This window comes from Cygnus atratus, chromosome 2, assembly GCF_013377495.2.
Source record: "Cygnus atratus isolate AKBS03 ecotype Queensland, Australia chromosome 2, CAtr_DNAZoo_HiC_assembly, whole genome shotgun sequence".
Taxonomy (NCBI): Eukaryota; Metazoa; Chordata; class Aves; order Anseriformes; family Anatidae; genus Cygnus; species Cygnus atratus.
In genome coordinates this window covers 45,331,672-45,350,400 of record NC_066363.1, presented here as the reverse complement: position 1 = coordinate 45,350,400, position 18,729 = coordinate 45,331,672, and the positions used below count along the sequence as shown (strand labels likewise).

Here is an 18,729-nt window from a genome sequence, read left to right as displayed (position 1 = left end):
GTCAAAGAACACATTCAGTGCAACACACTGCAATGACTCAAGCAATGAGCACATCACACCTTGTCAGGAGAATGTCCTGCTGCAGCTGTTTGCAAGCCCACATCATTCACGTGTCAAAAATAGTTAAAGGCCCATTTGCTGTTAAACCTTATGTTCATTTTACATGAATCTACCATTTTGTCAGAGCTAATGAAAGAGCTTTTTTTCATTAATGTTATTTATAATATTTAGGTATAATGATTACTTTCTGAGCTATTCATGATGGAAAGAAGAGTTTCCCTCATCACAATCTATTGTTTTTGGCACCAATCCCAAACTTTTATATTTCTGTTTCTGCACTTCCACATTGTTTCCACTGCTCTTCTCCATTCCCTTGCAAGAACTCCAGCTACTCATTTCCTATGAAACAACAACAAAAAACATATTCTCTCTTTCATTAGAAGATGTCAACTCAAGACCCCAAAATAAGTCCATGGTTTCCTGAGTGAAACTGAATAGCACGTCTAAATTCTTTAAGCCTTCCCTAAGTGGCCCTGCTGTGCAGATGAAGTACAACACATCGTGAAGTTTGCTGAGGAATGAACAGAGCAGCTAAGGCTACATGCATCATCCTGCAGTCAAATGTACTTGCTTCTTACCACTAAAAAATCGTCCACTGTGCTCTAAATGCAGTTTGGCCATGTGGGAGAATTTGCAAAGATCTCCTTGTGTATGTGTGTGCTGGGTACTGTGCTCACTCACTTGTTCCTTAACACTCTAACTTCCCGGCAATTAACATGCTAGCTCACCTTTAGATATTTAGATATCTAGATATTCAGATATCACACGATCATATTACATCTAGAAGAAAGAACAATAAACTGAGTAGATATTTTGATAGACTTCTTTAAACTAGCTATTATAGTTCACAAGAAGAGATCTGCAGTCTTATTTTCAAAAAAAAAAACACAAAAAACCACCAAGCAAAACCAAAACATTCTCCCTTCTCCCCTTGCCCCTCTCTTCCTCCCTTCCTCCACCCCCCAAGTTTTTAATAAATTTAATTTTAAAATGGTTCACAGATATGGCTCACAGAAACAGTCTGCCACATGTTCTCAAGATGCCAGCTGGGTGGGCATTTCAGCCCACAGACCCAGCTGACTATTCTCATTCAGGAATTAAATGACTAGGAAAGTGTTCCAAAACTGTGAGGTCTAATGCATTAAATGTGAATTACTGAAGCTAATCAGCTTTTTCATTAGCATATGACTGTTTTATAAATTATGCTGAGGCATGTCATTTCCAACAGATCATACAACAGCACTCCCAATTTTTTCATTATGTAACTCCTGTTACATGCTGATCCTATCAGAACCAAGAAACTGTGAAAACCAAGAAACAGCACTGAAAAATAGACTTTGATAGAAGTAATTTAATTATACCCGAGCCCTAAAGATGATGACCATGAAGTTCAAATGGTTAAGGTTTATCCTATAACTGTGAGAACACAAGGTGAAGGCTGGAAGACAGGTGGGCATTTTGACTAAACAAACTCACCTTGCAACTAGCTGGTGCAACATGATGTGTTTGGTTTTTTTTTGAATTTTAAAAGTACTTTCCAAGAAAAGAGAATGGAAAGGAATCAGGCTGGCAGACTGTGAAGCCTGCTGACTGGTTTCACAGTAAAGACTAAGCCATGAAGTGAAACACTAGGGACAGCTGCTTCTTGAAATGCCATAAAACTGAAAACCTTCTACCTGGAGTAAATCTGATTAGTATGTCTCTTCAATACATGGCGCATTTTGCACTGTAATGTATTTTACACAGTGATTGGCACCCATGCTGTTACAGTTGCATTAATTTTCTTTAGTGGACTCACTTAAATAACCACCAGCATTAACTGTTTGGACTCACTTGTATTCTGACAACATGCACCAGATAACTGACACTGCCCACCCACACAACAGAGAACTGCCCTTTTTTAAAAAAAAGCTTACAATCTGAAATCAGTTGAATGTTGCAACACTGCAAAGAAAATCTGAGTTCAGAAATAATGCATAGCATTCTGATTATCAGATTAGTATCTAAATTAGTGTAATAAATCTTGGAAGGCCAGAAATTACTGACAATTTACTGGAAGACGCTCAAGATACATTAACCAGTACATTATAGAAAGGAAGCATGGATCTTTGTTTTACTGAGACACTGAAATCTTTATTAATAAAGTTTGGGCTTTAATGATGATGAAAGCAATCAGACAAAGAGTTTCAAAGGTAGCTGCACATGTAACTTCCCATGTCTCATTTGAAAAGTCAAAGGCAACAGCAATCACATTTGGTTTTAAACAGCATATCATCATGGAAAACAAACCTTAGCCTTTCCATGCAAGAATGAAGTGTGGGTGGGGGAGCAAACATGATGGGAACATGGAGATCAGCAACTGATTTATGTACATGAGTTGAGCTAATAAAGAAAGAGAAGTTCAGAATGATCTAGACAGCAGTGAAGACATACTGGAAGGGATGACAATAGTTGTGCAGATTACAAGAAAATAATCAGAAGTGACAGTCAACCTTCATCCTCTGTTGAGGCAAGTATGCATCTGGTTTGGAAAGAATAGCTTAGCATCCACTTCATGTTGTTGCAGGAACTTTTTTTTTTTTTTTGCGGGGGGGGGACAACACATGGTTTTATTTAGTGTGTTCTGCTGTTTTTCAAATCCCCCCTCTTTCCTTAGATATTGGTAACACAAAAATATGTTACTTACTCCCTCATGCGTTTCAGTTTGGTCTCAGCCATAGTGCTGTTGAGAGCTCTGAATCCCTGGGGAGTCCCTGGAGCCACTCTGGTGACAGTTCCCGAGCCTACAAATCAATGCAGACACACAACCTTATTCACCTTCATCCCCTGAGTACTACTGCATAGTCAAGGGCAGTCGGGAGGAGGAAGACTATTCCTGTTCCTCACAAGGTGCCACATTAATTAAAGATGAATTAGATTATTAAATGCCTATTAAAAACAATTCCTTTCTTAGGGACATGTAGATTTATAGCTCAAAGGCAACAAAATTGTAATGTGAATTTTCCTGCTGTGTAGCATACAGAGAATTACATTACAACAGAAAAGACCCAAGGAAATGCTGGCACAGATAAATATTCAACGAAATGAAGTTTACTAGGACAATATTTATTTTTCTCCATTGTTCTTTCCCTTATTTGTAACAGTAAGAACCTTCTTCCTAACAGGCAAGTCTCTCCTTTGGCTTGCTTAAAATGTAAAATGCCAGTATTTTACCAATCAGAGAGTAAATTGACTTATGATATCACTTTTCCTTTCAGATGAAGGTAGTCCTTAAATCCTTTATATACATATACACAAACATACATACATGCATGTATATGTAAATACAAATTTATATACATATGAGGAATACGACAAATATACATATGTATATCCGCCCCCCCCACACACTTTCTGTTCTTTCTGTTCACTTCAGTTGCCTTGTTGGTTGTTGCAATATTTAATGACCTAACAGTCGTAGAAGACCATGGTTTTCATCTACAGGAACCTAGATCTGCACAGTCACAGAGGACTATCAGGGTTGTCAGATCAAATATCCTGCAATTTTATGCCACCACTGCATCACACAAACCTCTGCCTAACCTGACCAATACTTCAGGTTTAAGTTAGTGATTTATTTATTTATTGCCCCTACTGCCTCCACTGGAAGACAATTTCAGAGCCTCACTGTGACCTGCTGGCTAAAATCCCCCCTCTAACTTCAAGCCAAAATTTATTTACTGGCCAGCTTGTGCTCTTTTTTCTCCTGTGTTAATCCTTTTCTTTGACTTACTCAGTTCTTCCCTTCCCTTTAAATACTCCTTTAATTTATTTGCGTTTGGAAAAATAAAGATCCTGCTTTCAGCTTTCACTTTCCTACAGCTTTTTTTTTTTTTTTTCCTTGCAGATTATTTGGTATTAGGATTCCACTTCCCAAAAGAGGAGAATGTATATCATGGTGGAACTCATCCTGTGCAAATGTGCAAGCTGTGGCACACAGCACCCACTCTGAACAGACAGAGCAGGGTTCTGCATAGGGTATGAATAAGCCAAAAGTCACACAAACAAGTTAACGCAATGCCTGGTCAACATGGACACACTCTTCCCTCCTGGCAGGGGTTTTTAGCTTGGAGTCCACTGCGTTTTAGCTTGTATTTCATTAACGTTGATCATGTACAGCCAGAAGGAGCTTGCAGCTACCTTTCCGCTATAAGCAGTGTAGACACACCCAGAGAGTACTGAACACTTCTCGTGAATGCATAATCATTACCTTCCCAGGAGTTAAGCTCCTATGTCTGACGTGGTTATAGATCCCGACCATAGAAATTTGAACACTGAGAGTCAACTTTCTGTCCTGAAGGACCCGACTGAATCCCTCACAGTGAGCATCTGCTGGATTTAGAGCTTTACAAGTGAACACAGGAAGCAGGCATGGAGAGAGACTACAGAAGAAATGGATTCCTGACTCCATTGTCTAGCTACGGAAAAAAATGTTTGAATTTTTAAAATATTTTCTTAATTTCTCTGACCACTTAATGGCTAATAGTTGACTGGTATTACAATTGAGGTATAGTTAACATAGTTTATAAGATCAAAAATGACAAGCTCAGTTCTTATGAGCAGCCAATAACTTAACACATCATAAATATATATATATATTTTCTGATGATTTACTCTAATACCACACATGCATACCCATACATTTTAACGTGGTCTTTAAGCATTCAATTACTTTAGCAGCACTGAAGAATTCAGATATCCACAGAGTGACCCTGAAGAAGCTTCAAGTACTGCAAAGCAACGTTCATGACTTACAGGGTGTCTCACTCCTCTTTGAGTTGGTAGAGAAATAGGGTCCAGATGTGAGGATTTGTGCTTTGATATCATTGTCAGACTTCAAAAGCAATAAAAAAAGTTTTGCCCTGAGCACCAGTGGTCTAAGGAAAATGTAATTTTTGCATTCTTTCAAGACAGAGTATATTTAATAACAGACTCCACCTAAATTCTGGTATTACTATTATTACAGGATATATCATTGTGGTAAGAGCTCAGCATACTCTTTCTGCTTAGTGGGTTCAGTCTATTTATTGCTACAATACTTTATCTCCCTCTCCTATGACATTTCATTATTAAAGACATCCTTCTTGTTTCTTTTTTGTTTGTTTGTTTGTTTTGTTTTGTTTTCTGGGATTCCAGGCTAAATAATTCTTACTTTGTCTACTCTCCACATTGGCAGTTGGCCAAGCAAAGCCTCCTCTCTAAACACAGACTAATATCTATCTTTCTCTCCATTAAATATGATCTTCTGGGTACTGTGAAGTAGCTGCAAGGACTACAGATTGTAGGATGCTGTAAAGCTGTGGTTAGTCATAAAAAATGAGTTCTCAGTGAAAACCACTAAGAGCTTTTCACATTGTTGCTATGAAAAACATCAAAACTTTTCCTAGAATGATTCATAACCCACACCAACTTCTATATCACAGGCATTTTCTTAGAAGCATTTACTTGATTAATAGTATATTTTGCACCCAGCTTTCAGCAGTTTGCCTACCCATACATCAACACAGAACTATGCTTCTTCAAAAAGTGGCCAAGTAACTATTTCCATTTTTAAGCAATTTATCATTCTTAATTCATTAAACAAAATCAAACAAAACAACAAGAAAATTGATATTTTAAAACCAAGTACTGGCACTTTCTAAGTATGTTTAAAAGATGAATACTCTCCCAGTCTTTAGCCTAATACAAGGCCACAGAAAAACATAGGGCAAAATTGTCCTCTCGGGTCAAAGAGCACCAGTTTCAAGGCTTTCACTGCATCCTTCCCACTTTGTCTAAGGGAAGAAAGATGAAAGGTTCCATAGGCAAAGAAATACTGTGTCTCACAATTATTCATAGATACAGTTACAAAGGATGATTATGATTAGCCAATGAGACTTCCATGCATTATGTCCCAAAGGAATTCTTACCTACATTTCTGCTAAAAACCCAATTGTCCTGGTTTCAGTTAGGACAGAGTTAATTTTCCTCCTAGTAGCTGGTAGGGTGCTATGTTTTGGATTAGGATGAGAAGAGCGCTGATAATATGCTGATGTTTTAATTGGTGCAGAGCAGTGCTTACACCAAGTCAAGGACTTTTCAGCTTCTCGCTCTGTCCTGCCAGCGAGCAGGCTGGGGGTGCAGCAGGAGCTGGGAGGGGACAGACCCAGGACAGCTGACCCAAACTGGCCAAAGGGGTATTCCATACCATCTGACGTCATGCTGAACAATATATAGGGGTGGCTAGCCGGGGTGGGGGGCCGGCTGCTCGGGGATAGGCTGGGCATCAGTCAGCGGGTGGTGAGCAATTGCATTGTGCATCACTTGTTTTGTACACATTATTATTAGTAATACTATTATTATTATTATTGTTATTGTTATTATTATTATTATTGTTATTATTATTATTATTATTATTATTTTCTGTCTTAATAAACTGTCTTTATCTCAACTCACAGGCTTCACTTTCCTGTTTCTCTCCCCCATCCCAGAGAGGGAGGGGGGAGGGTGAGCGAACGGCTGTGTGGTGTTTAGCTGCCGGCCGGGTTAAACCACAACACCAATGAGTGGTGATAGAAATCTCTTGCATCTCTTGGTAAGTCATTATGTGTTAAGAAACTATTATCTCCACTGAATCATAGACTTCTAGTTTAGATTTGTTTTTTTTTTCAGCTTTCACTTGTACATATAAGATCCTCCAGTACCTTTTTTTTACGAGATTGAAAAGCTCCTTAGAAACAGATTTATTTTGCTGAGTTTAAAATATTTATAATAATACAAAGTGATCAAATTGCCTCTAACTTTCTCCTCTTTTAAGCTAAGGCAGACTTAGTATATCTTAAAGATGGTTTTTCAAACTTTCTTTCATTTTGAAGCTCTGTTCCGGGATCTCCCCAGTTTTCAAACTTTACCAGCATGTACTGTGATATTTCAAATCTACCCCCCACAGAGCTGTGTAGCTAACCCCAAATGAACCTTGTACTGCATTGAAGTGCTGGTATTCACAGTGATTCAGTGGGAACTCCTGGGGAGAAAACTCAGTTACTTTAAAAAGTCCCAGGCTTTTACCATTCACTACTGAGGTTTTATACAGAAGAAACTTCACCTGTGGAAAAACAATGCATATTTATTGCATTCTATTTATCACAGCCCTTGCTGACATTAAAAAAGTTCTATTTTTTTCTCTACTCAGATGTTCTCTAATATCTGCTATAAATGGCACATTTTTTTTTTAATTCCTTTAACAATGAAAAATGCTATGAGAAATTCTGTCCAGGCCAAACTTCTACATCCACCTTACTGCCATGAAATTTCTACTGTTTTCAGGAGTAGCTGTCACAATAATGCTGTGGGTCTGCAGCCCAGAAATGTGGTATTGCCACTGCAACTACCAGGCCACAGGCTTGGGCCTGGGTTTGCAAGACCTCAGCACGGAGGTCTGTCAGACTTTCTCTGACCTTGTCTTGGCCTGGTGGAAGCTTTGATTTAATTGCTTAAACTGTAACTTCAGTTCTTCTAATGATCTTGTGGTTGTTTTGCTTTATTTCCACCTATTTTTGTATTGTACAGAGTTTTTAGATTAATAATGAACAGTTATCACATAGAATATATATTTTTAGCTAACATAATTAAAGAAGAAATGTAGAAAAATACACATCTAATACATAAGCAGAAACCTTGAAAAGTGGAGACATGGGATAAGTCTATGGGTATGAGATTGTAAGAAGTGAGGCATGAGGTGGCACTGGGGGCCCCATGGCTATAAACAACTCATCAGCTATTAAAGAAATGAAGACCAAGGAATGGGCAGAATTAGCTTTAAGGATAACAAAGATAACACCTAAACTATGTAAAATGCACATACCGTTTTTGATGCGACATGAATTTGCAGGTCAGTGAAGGAAAAGCAAGGTATAAATGCATATTGGCAAACACATGAAAATGACCCCAAGTGGAGGAAGAAGTAACCATGATCACCATTCCTGGTGAAGGACTGCAGGTACTGAGGGCTCATCACATCCCCTGACACGTCAGGCTGAAGCTACCAGTGTTAGGACCATCAGGAAGGTGAGCATAGCACCAAGCAAAATGGGAGTTATGAGGAAATGCATGTATTAAAAATTAAGACCTTCTCTTATAGTAGTAATCATTCGCTTATTTCCTTTATCTTTCTTTTCTGTAATTATTAATTCTGAACTAACAATAATTCTTTGATTAGACTGTTAAGATTTCAATAAGACTAATGAAAAGTTATTGGCTTTACATGTAGATGCATTTTCTTTTTGACTATAACAAGACTTTGAGATTACATCTCCCTAAATTCATGACAAATATATATGTTATGTGAAAACTAAGCTAAGGTCAAGGGGAAAATTAGCCTTATGAATTTCATTTAAGATGTTGGAAAATATTCAAACAGACCACAAACAAACATAATAGGGAAAGGAGCAGATAGTATGTACAGAATCTCACATTCAGTTACCTATTCTTTGGTTACTGAAAGATCAAGATATTTGTACTATTTTTTTACCTGTATGTTTTTAAATATTTTCACAAATGTGGCTTTGAATTAGTCTAAGAAGTTGAAACTTCAGGAGATGTTCTCCCTTCGGTGAAATGCTCACTTCCTTGTTACAAATATGAACCACAGAAATCTTTCATACAGAAAGCTGTGATACAAAAGATATCCCACAGAGAACAAAAAGCTTAAGAAAATGTTCTCCATGTATTTTGCAGAGTTCCTTCACTTCAAACTATGCAACAGAAATATCTTTCTGTATCATAGATGGACTTTTTAAATGAAAAATGAGTAAATTGTTCTTACTTCAAAAACAAACAAACAAACAATGACGACAATATCACCACCTCTTTTCTTTATGATACAGGCATTCCTAGTTGATAGATAAGATACTTCTAGGTTTTACATCCTAATTCAAAATAAATAAATAAATAAATCATGTTTTATAGGATTTAAGATGTGCATCTAATTAAGATGCACATTAATAAGATGGGAGATACATTAAGTTTATTTTAAAGATAGTTTGTACTTTGTTCAGCTTTGTAGCTAGACATTGGAAGAACTTAAAAGAGTAAATGTTTAAAGCTCCTCAGTGATACCGAGCATACAAAGATAAAAGGGACCCTCACAGACTTCTCTCTTATTATCATCACATTTATTTGTTTGGAACAGATCACACAAGCCTAATTACTAGCTTAGCTTGGAGAAACGCTTTAAGTTTCACTACAGAGTAGTCACACTTTTTTTAATAATTAAAGCATAATTTAATTCTTTAATATAATAATTTTAAAAGGCATCTTCATGTTCTTTGTACTGAAAAAAAAAAGAGGAAGCCAAGAGTCTCTTCAATACTATGATTTATTTTTTTTTTAAATGACACTGTTTGGTTTTGGCTAATAACAGAGTATTATTCTTTTACATTAACATAACAAAATATTAAATTGTAGAGCTAAATTTTGTCCTCATTTCCACTTCTACAAACCTACTGCAGACAAAAGTGATGTAAATTTTTAAAGGACTGCAGAATTTGAAGACTGTGGGATCTCTGTTAGTGTGAAGACAAAGCACACGTAAATTGGCCTTTGTTCAGTCATAAGGATCGCCCTGACACAAGACACAGAAGGTGACCAGAGAGTGACAGCCACAGCTTTAACTCACTTTCACTCTTTTTCTTCGGTTTTCTGCCCATCAGCCCATGCTCATGAGGCAGGGTGAAACAGAGCTCAGCACTGGAGGAACCTCTGCAAGGAGGATGTACCCTATGTTCTCATTTCAGAGCCACAAGGTAATAACACCAAGTCAGGTTTATCATGACTGAATGTGTCTAAATGAGGAACCAAAACAAGAAGCAACAAGGTTGATTTCATGCGACCCACATGCAGACTGCTGTTGGCACCACTCAGCCTGGTGGTCTTCGAGGACAGTGACACCGCCCTCAGTAAATATCCTTGCTTCACTTACACCTTCTTTTTAGCTTTTAAGTACATGATAAACTAAGAACATGAGAAAACTCATGAGAGAGAAAAGAAATTAAGAACATGAGAAACTAGAGTATGAAACTCTAAATTTATAGAGAGAATTTTCAGGAGACTTTAGGATTAAATTGCAAACTTAAATTCTCAGTGATTTTTCTATGCCTGTAATGAAATAGTGTAAGGTAAAATAAGTATTATCCTATCCTGGATCATCATTTAAAAGAAAAAAACAACTTATTTTAATTCATTTTATTTTATTGTTACCAATATTAGAAGCTGCAAAAAAAACTTACATATTCTTAAATGTTTCCCTCTGAAGAAGAAAAAATGGCAAAAGCCAAATTTTTAAAAGCTTTTATTTTAACATTCCACAACTCTGGCCATCATGTTTTACGATTCTGTTATTTTCAACATAAGCAATTAATTGTGTATGCCAGTGTATTTGGCATACTTATACTTCTGTGCAGTAGATTAAGGGAGAAATTTTCAAGAAGATCACTTTTTTGAGTTGTTCTTTTGCAAAATGGAAGTAATTGGATTGTGATGAATAAGGACTATTAATAAGTGCTGTTATTACATTTAGAGAAGAGATACCATCTTACCGAATGAGCTGTTATTCAGGACACTCTCCAAATACTTGACCATTGCCTCAACATCACTGTCCTGAGGATAAATGAAATAATGAATAGCATTAGTGTGTGCAAAATCTTAAATATAAACATTGTATACCAGAGGTATGATCCCACAAGCATAAATGACATTACTTACACCAATGAGCATCAACACTTAATACAGTTAAGGGAATACGTTTCTCAGAACTTTGTATGTTTTATTCCCCTAAAACAATAGGCTTGGGAATAATATTATATACAAACAATTTATTTAAGTCAGATTCCTTGCAGAACACAAATACGTAGGAGAGCTGTGCATGGAGCTTAAATAATATGTTTATTGTTGAGAGTGGTGTGCAGTCTTTGAAAACAGACAAGCATTTTATCATTGGTTAGTCCTGAAATATCTAAAACAATACCAGATTGAGAAAGGAAAGTATGTACTTCATAACTATCCCAAAATGTATTAGTTATGATACTTGACTCTGCAAATTAATACTTACGTTTCATTTAATCACATCTACTTACATATCTAGTAGCAATGAATAATTAAAATTTTAATTAAGAAAAGATTTGAGCACTTTTCCATTGTAAGCTTTCTGTTACCAGACAAATAATTAACAGTTTTGCTATGATATCTTTCACTTGAAATGTTATTTGTGTATACTGATGAAATTTAAGATCTAACCATTTAGCAAAGATTGTGGTCCATGAAGGACAGCAAATTTCATTCAAGTCTATGAGACAAGCCTGAGTTTCTAGAAGCTCCCATTTGACAACATGGTGACATGGCATTCCTTGACTATTTAAAACTGAAAGTCAAAATCCTGACTTTGCTGAAAAAAACACCCAAATCCTGTATTTTTAAAAATATCAAGCAGCCTATGGTTTTAAAAGAACTGGTAAGGGAGTTTGACAGATGCACAGAAAAGAGGCCCTCCTACACGTAAGAGCCAGCATGGAGGAATACTTGGATATTTCAAATTCCAAATAAGTGAACCCCTTTCTAACAGCAACAGCTCATGCCAAGGATGACAAGGCAGGCGTTAGGAACCTAGTGGCGCAGTTTTGGGGTGATAACACACAGACCACCTACAACCACTGATGGGACACTGGAGCTACGATAATTTATGCAATATCGTTGGAGCTATGATAATTTATGCCAGCTGATTATGTTGCTTGACAATCTCAGAAGCGACCTGGAAATTGAAAATATGGAGCTAATGTACCGTATTGCTAGACTTTGTCATAATGAAGAGGGCTAATTTGCTATTATTATGGTCACTAAAAGAAAACACGAAGAGCAAGGTGATAAACTGAGGTAAAAAGCATCCATTAGCATCTCAGCTAAATCAAAGCCAATGTGAAACCCTCACTGTTCGCTAACTTTTCAAGATGAAACCTCTTCTATACTACATATTTTCCAATTTATTTTTAGAAACAGTTTCTTATTCTCTTTCATGTTTTCCCCTTAATTAGCTCTCATACAATTAGAAATCAGTGTTCCTGGAAATAAAGAAAAAGAGAGAAAGAGAGAGAGAAAGAGAGAGAGAAAGAGAGAGAGAAAGAGAGAGAGAGAAAGAGAGAGAGAAAGAGAGAGAGAAAGAGAGAGAGAAAGAGAGAGAGAAAGAGAGAGAGAGAGAGAGAGAGAGAGAAAGAGAGAGAGAGAGAGAGAGAAAGAGAGAGAGAAAGAGAGAGAGAAAGAGAGAGAGAGAGAGAGAAAGAGAGAGAGAAAGAGAGAGAGAAAGAGAGAGAGAAAGAGAGAGAGAGAGAGAGAGAAAGAGAGAGAGAAAGAGAGAGAGAAAGAGAGAGAGAAAGAGAGAGAGAAAGAGAGAGAGAGAGAGAGAGAGAGAGAAAGCGAGAGAGAAAGCGAGAGAGAAAGCGAGAGAGAAAGCGAGAGAGAAAGCGAGAGAGAGAGCGAGAGAGAGAGCGAGAGAGAGAGAGAGAAAGAGAGAGAGAAAGAGAGAGAGAGAGAGAGAGAGAGAGAGAGAGAGAGAGAGAGAAAAGTGCTGCAAAAGAGAAGGAAAAAGGACACTGAACTCAAACTTTACAACCAATACAAACAAGATGAGAGGTTCAGATGTGGCTAGGGTGATAACTCCACATTTACAAGTGGGCAACATAGCTGAGAGCACATGGGCTGTATTGAAAGTTATCAACAAAGGGAAGTAGCTGTGTCAGCTCCCATCCTAAAGCTTTAAATTACACTAATGGAGTGCATGACTCTATCTTCTTAACTGAAGATGGGTTGATTCCCAAGTAAGACCACTACTTCTCTTTCTGTCTTGAAAACCATGGGAGCCTAATATAACTGGAATACATAGCTCAGGTCCCCTTCTACATTATGCACCCCATTGTGTAGTTCAATTAATCTGTGACCCCACGCTACTGCATATCAGAGTCTTTATTTTTTGTTTGAAGTAATGGAGTCACCATGGAATACTGCTAGAGATAGACTTTCTGCACTGACTCTGCACAAAAGTAACAAGTAATTCAATCTTGGCATTGGAAAATTGAGAGGTTTGCACAGATTAGGATGGTAAATACCTTACAAGTCTTTACCCTGCAATGCAATGGAATGACTTCTTTATTCACACAGTCCTCCAAAAGCTTAATTTATAGAAGTATTTTTGAAGAAAGAGTTAAAGAGTATGAATCCTATCATAGAAATAGGTGTAGGAGTTTTGGTATTAAGTAGATGACTGCTGAAGCAATCCCCTGCTATATACTAGCAAGATCAAATCTATTCTGGTAGGTTTTGAAGCTTATTATTATTGTTGAGCATGATACCACCTACCTTTGAGTGGGATTCATCTCACATAACTGTTGACATCCAGAATGAAGATGTCCCATGCATGCTAATAACTGTAGATCCCTTTACAGTCATCAGAGAGAAAGAGGTACCTCCCAGCATATTCCATCTGACCCATACATTAAAGGTTTTTGCCAAGATAATATTATTCCCTAAAATGTTTATTTCCCCTAACTGTACAGACTTTATATTCAGTTAGGTCAGATGTAGTTGCACAGCTAAGTTCAGCCTGCTTTGCCTTCACACTCATTTCAGAATTTTTCACTCAAGAAAGAGAAAATTGAAATTTCTGTTCACTTCCCAAGAAAAAGAAAAGGCGATTGTGTCAATACCTGCAAACACAGTCCTGTCTTATCTAAGGTGCTGGTCAATATGAATGAAAACAAAGACAGACTAATTGCTTCTTTGATGGAGGAAGTCCTGAAAGGCAAATGCTCAGAGAGGGTGTGCTTTCCAGTCAGTCTGTGCAGGCCAATTTGCAGAGGGGTAATGATTATGTGCACATGGACTGCTGGTAAAGCAAAGCCACCCAGCCTATAGGGGCTGGATCATGGCACGAGATGTCAGTGGGACAGCTCTTCCAACACACAGTGTCAGTTCCTGTCATCACGGAATTCTGAATCACTATAAAATGACAGAACGTTGTTGTTCAAATCTGGCTGCCAACACCTAATTTATTCTGCATTATTGAGAAATCTATTTTTATCTTCTGCCCTTCATTAATTCTAGGCAGCAGTCTGCCTGTTCAAAAGCAGTATTGATTGACACTTAATTATATCGTCAATGAAATCTGAATGAAAATTTTAAAAGTCATTCTAAAAAAGAAATTAAAAAAAAAAGTCTTATAAAAGTGAGCAATAATTTCTTTTCAAGAGTACATTATGGTAGATTTTTCTGGCAACAGAGTGTTTGTATGTCTATGTGTTGTGAGTAAACACAGACCCAGCAAATTGCAACAAAACACTGCCTTAGATATTCCAATGACTTACAACTATTTGTTTATATTACCACTGTATTAACTGTTAAAGCATGTTATGTGTTTAGTTTGAAAGCTAGGAGGACATTTCTAGATTGCATTAGACTGTCTATGAGTAAACTTCAAGTTTAACTGGTTGAGAGAACTTCAGGATTCCCTGCCACTGTGGTAAAAGTAGTGTTCTGATTTATCATATAAACATTTAGCTTCTGCTTTAAAACTACAAGAAACTTAAAGAAACTATTAGCTCACACATTTTAAACAATATTACAAGTTATTTATAATTTAATGAAAAGGTTTTAGCAAACCTGGTTGGTTCCATAAAATGTAAAAACCATCATACTCTTCCCTGCATTTTTCACACATGACCTCTGACTAACATTTGTGATCCTAAGGAAAAGCAGACAGTACTGTTCAGAAGCACTGTAACACAATACCTTACGTTGATGACACAGGGTAGAAATTAATTGTTCCTGAATGCCTTAGGAAGATCGATTTTCAGAACTGACTTGGGCATTTTGGTTCATTGATTTCACTGAGACTTGATCACTGAAGACACGATTCATCTTGGTTCATTCTGATCAGATCTAAATTAGGTGCCTTTTCCAATCATCTTCAACATCCTACAAACTGCAATCCCTAAGACTTTCTTGTGGCAGCCTCACCCGATAAAGCTTCTTTAAGCCTTTCAATAATAAGTTTTCTTTTTATTTACACTTTCTAAGATTCTTGGGTAAGTCTACAGATATGCTGGTCAAGACTTGCTGTTGTTTAGGCTCATGCTAGAAAATACGTCTAATACAGACTGGAAGAAGTGGCATCTGAAGGTGCCTATCTAACCCCAGGAAATAAATCTGGAATTTAGATCTTATGCTTGAAGTATTCTTTCAGCTTTAACTTAAATAACACATAGCTAACGTTACATATGAGAACCCCACTCAGAGTGTGTGATGGCCACAAGGGAGTTTACTGACAACAATTCACCCTAAGGCAATCATAGGAGCATTATTGTTAATCTTGAAGGAATGCAAGCATCTTTTTCATCAATGTCTCAGATTAATTACACATATGCATACTCACATAACTAATTCATGATACTGCTATACACACACATTCCTGACAAAAGCAAATTTCGGTAATGTCAATAGGACAATCCTGAAAGTAGTTTCATTTTCCCTCAGAAAATGAGCATCAAATGTGTACTGTTTTCCCAAAGGTCACACACACCTGGTGATTTGTCTTAGAGACAGTCTGTGATGCTTCCACATCCTCATCCTCTTCACTGCTTTCTGAACAGGATTCAAACTCATCATTATAATATTCTTCTGCAATTTGTGGGTCTTCAGGGATCTCTAAAGGCAATTAAGAGTTTATAGCATATTGACAGTCTATATGAATAATCTTAGAAAGATGCGATGGATTTTATATCACCAATGTTATGTCACTAACAATGCATTCTGTAACTGAAATCATTGGATAGATTCTCAACTTAAAAAGTGATCTTATGACATGATAAGCAGTGCTAAAGCTGTCTCTGCCAAAAGGTCAGATCCTCATATTTATATTAATGACCTCGAAGAATCTATATTGATTTTGGGCTGAAATCACTAAACCATAGAATAATTCAGGCTGGAAAGGACCTCAGGGGATTCTATAATTCAACCTCACTCAAAGAAAACAAAACTTTAAATTTACAAGAGAGAAAATCTGCATGTCTTGCCAAACTCTCCCAAAACAAAAACATTAAAAAATGAAAGTAGTGAAAAGTCAAGCTCCATATATCTAGCTCTCATGCTCACTCAATTTATTACTATCACTTGAGAAGTTATAGAAATAGCAGTGAGTGCAATATTAAAATAGACAATGAGCCTCTGAAGCCCAAGAACTGTTATTAAAACTCAACATATTCATCACAGCATGAAAGACACCACTGCTTCTCTGCTCCAGGAGAAATCTTTGAGCATCCCTGACTCCATAAGAAATGAGTTAGTAAAATAACTTGAGGTCTGACTGCACCTGCTTCAGCGAGCTGCCCTTTCTCAGCAAAAGCCCTTAAGCACTTGTTCAGTTTTAAGTATAGGCTGGACTGTGGTGACTATCAGAATTAACAGCAGAATCTCTGTTTTTCTAGATAGAAAACTGCAATGCAAAGGGCTGCCCATGGGAAGCACAGGTTAGTGGCAAAGATGACATCAGAACTTGGGGAAGACTGTCTCAGCAACTGTCCCATCAACTTCAGCATTTGTGCAGGGGGATACTCCAGGAGAGCTTCCTTACTTCCTTACTGAGTTATTTTCAAGACGATTTACATCCAAGCCTAGGTACAACATTTTTTGTCCTTGGCTAATTTTATTACAATAAATGTTAATTGAAGACAAAAACAATCTAATATTAACCTGTCATAAATCACTGTAGTCTTAACATTAGCTCATGCTGACTTCTCCCATTCTCCCAATCGTCTCCCTCTTTAAAGAAATGAAAACTGACTTATCTTAAATATTACTGCATTGAAATCAATTAAATTCAAACCATATGCCATAAAAAATTCAGAACGCTTAATATATTCTTTTTACTCATTTCACATGGATAAAAAGAAAACAAACAAACAACAACCAAAGTATTTAAACAAGTGAATACAAAATTAAAGATGCCCTTGGATATTAGGCAGGAGGAATGATTCTAATCTTTAAGGAATAAGAAACTCAGGGAAAAAGAAAAAAAGAACATTTATTTATCTGCTACACTAGGTGGTTGAAGTTCTCCTGTTGAGATATTATCTCTACTATTATTTACTGTCTCCAGAGTATTTTAAAAATTACTTCCTTTCTTTATAAATTTGATTTACCTCCAAAATGCTAACACATTTTCACTTAGTTTTCTATGTTTTAGGACATTTGTACAAACTCCATTGCCACAATTTCTAATAATAATAATAAAAAAAAGATAACTTGTGCTTCCATAGGAATCTCCCCCAACCCTCCAAAAAAACTTTTCCCACAAAAGAAAGCATTTGCTATTGTATCTAATTGTTTGAGTTCTCCAAAGTGCCATTTGAGAGAAAAGCCTAACATTTCATCTTAAAACAAACAAACAAAGTAAACCCACCCTCAAATATCATTCATTTTTAGCATGGGAAGAATGCTACTAAATGAAGATATGTCTCCATTTCCAGACAGAGTAAATGTGTTTTTCTTTCTTTCAGGCATACTGTCATACCTGTGATTCCTATGATTTTATTAGGTTCATCTGCATGCTATCTGTGTGTGTATAAGCATTCACGAACATATGAATCAGCTTATTTATTATATTATAATGCAAGCATTGGACTACACCAGTGCTTTCTGAGTTTTCTCCTCCCACTTTCTGCATTTTTTTACCATTATACTAAAAAACACAATCCTCTCCTTTCCAACTGAACTATGCACAAAAATTAGTCATTTTACTCACAGTTGTAACCTCAAACGATGTGTTCTGGCTACAGTAAAGCTCTGTACCTTGTGAGTAGCCCATGACCAGGCTGAACTGAGGCTGATGCATCTGAACTACGTGGAGGGGCTGGCACTGTCCGAAGCCCACTTCCACGCCAGCTTCTGCACCCTTTCCAGAATTTCTCACTTTACCATTTCTGATATTGTTTTGACAGCTGCACAAAGACAGCCAGTTAATCCGAGTTCAGTAACACAATTTTAAATGTTAGTTCAGACATGAGAGATACTCCAGGATACAGATGTTTCCTGGCCCTAATTCAGAGACTGATACTGATACAAGTGACATTTCTCCAATGAAGACAACGTGTCCAGTGGAGTTTGGGAGCTAACAACAACGAGTCTTTAGAACTTCTCTTTGCACGACACGCATCTCTTTGCATGACACGCATCTTTTAAGCAGGCACTTTCAAAACATCAACATATTCATTTAGAATACATGGTTCAATGTAACAGTTTCTAGTAAGTAGAGCCAGCTACCCTTTGCCCATATGCTACAGATGCAGAGACTGCTTCTCTGCTGAACTAATTTGGATATGCAAGAGCTTATTTAGCTGAGAGACAGGATCAGGAATGAATTTCAGGAACGCATAAGCTGGCTTTAGCACAGCTGGTATCAAAAGTCATCACGACTAGCTGTGCCCATGCTAGCTGCCCACAGAAACTCTCTGAATATTGTAGCATTGTAGCATGGTGCAGTATAGCTCCACGGAGTGAGGCACCAAAGAAACAGCTGAGACTGACTCACCTCTGCTAGAGCCAGCGTGAAGAAAC

The 18,729-nt window shown here is 37.1% G+C and overlaps 1 protein-coding gene across 9 annotated transcripts in view; it reads right to left on the bottom strand.

Annotated features, from left to right (window-relative positions):
• The window catches only part of NEK11 (NIMA related kinase 11), a 108,099-nt gene that overhangs the window by 18,918 nt on the left and 70,452 nt on the right, over positions 1-18,729 (bottom strand). For 6 of the 9 annotated variants that reach the window (XR_004779136.2, XM_050709170.1, XM_050709171.1 and 3 more), the window contains 3 exons: positions 15,698-15,822; positions 10,674-10,734; positions 2,747-2,843 (listed from right to left, as the gene is read on the bottom strand). Coding sequence is in view for 8 of the 9 variants with exons in the window: in XM_050709170.1 (XP_050565127.1) it covers positions 2,747-2,843; positions 10,674-10,734; positions 15,698-15,822 (283 nt within the window). In the remaining variant the exon portion in view is untranslated. Of the gene's footprint in view, positions 1-2,746; positions 2,844-9,794; positions 9,921-10,673; positions 10,735-15,697; positions 15,823-18,729 lie in introns of those variants that run through there. The other 3 variants (XM_035549671.2, XM_050709172.1, XM_035549674.2) reach the window with 3 other exon arrangements.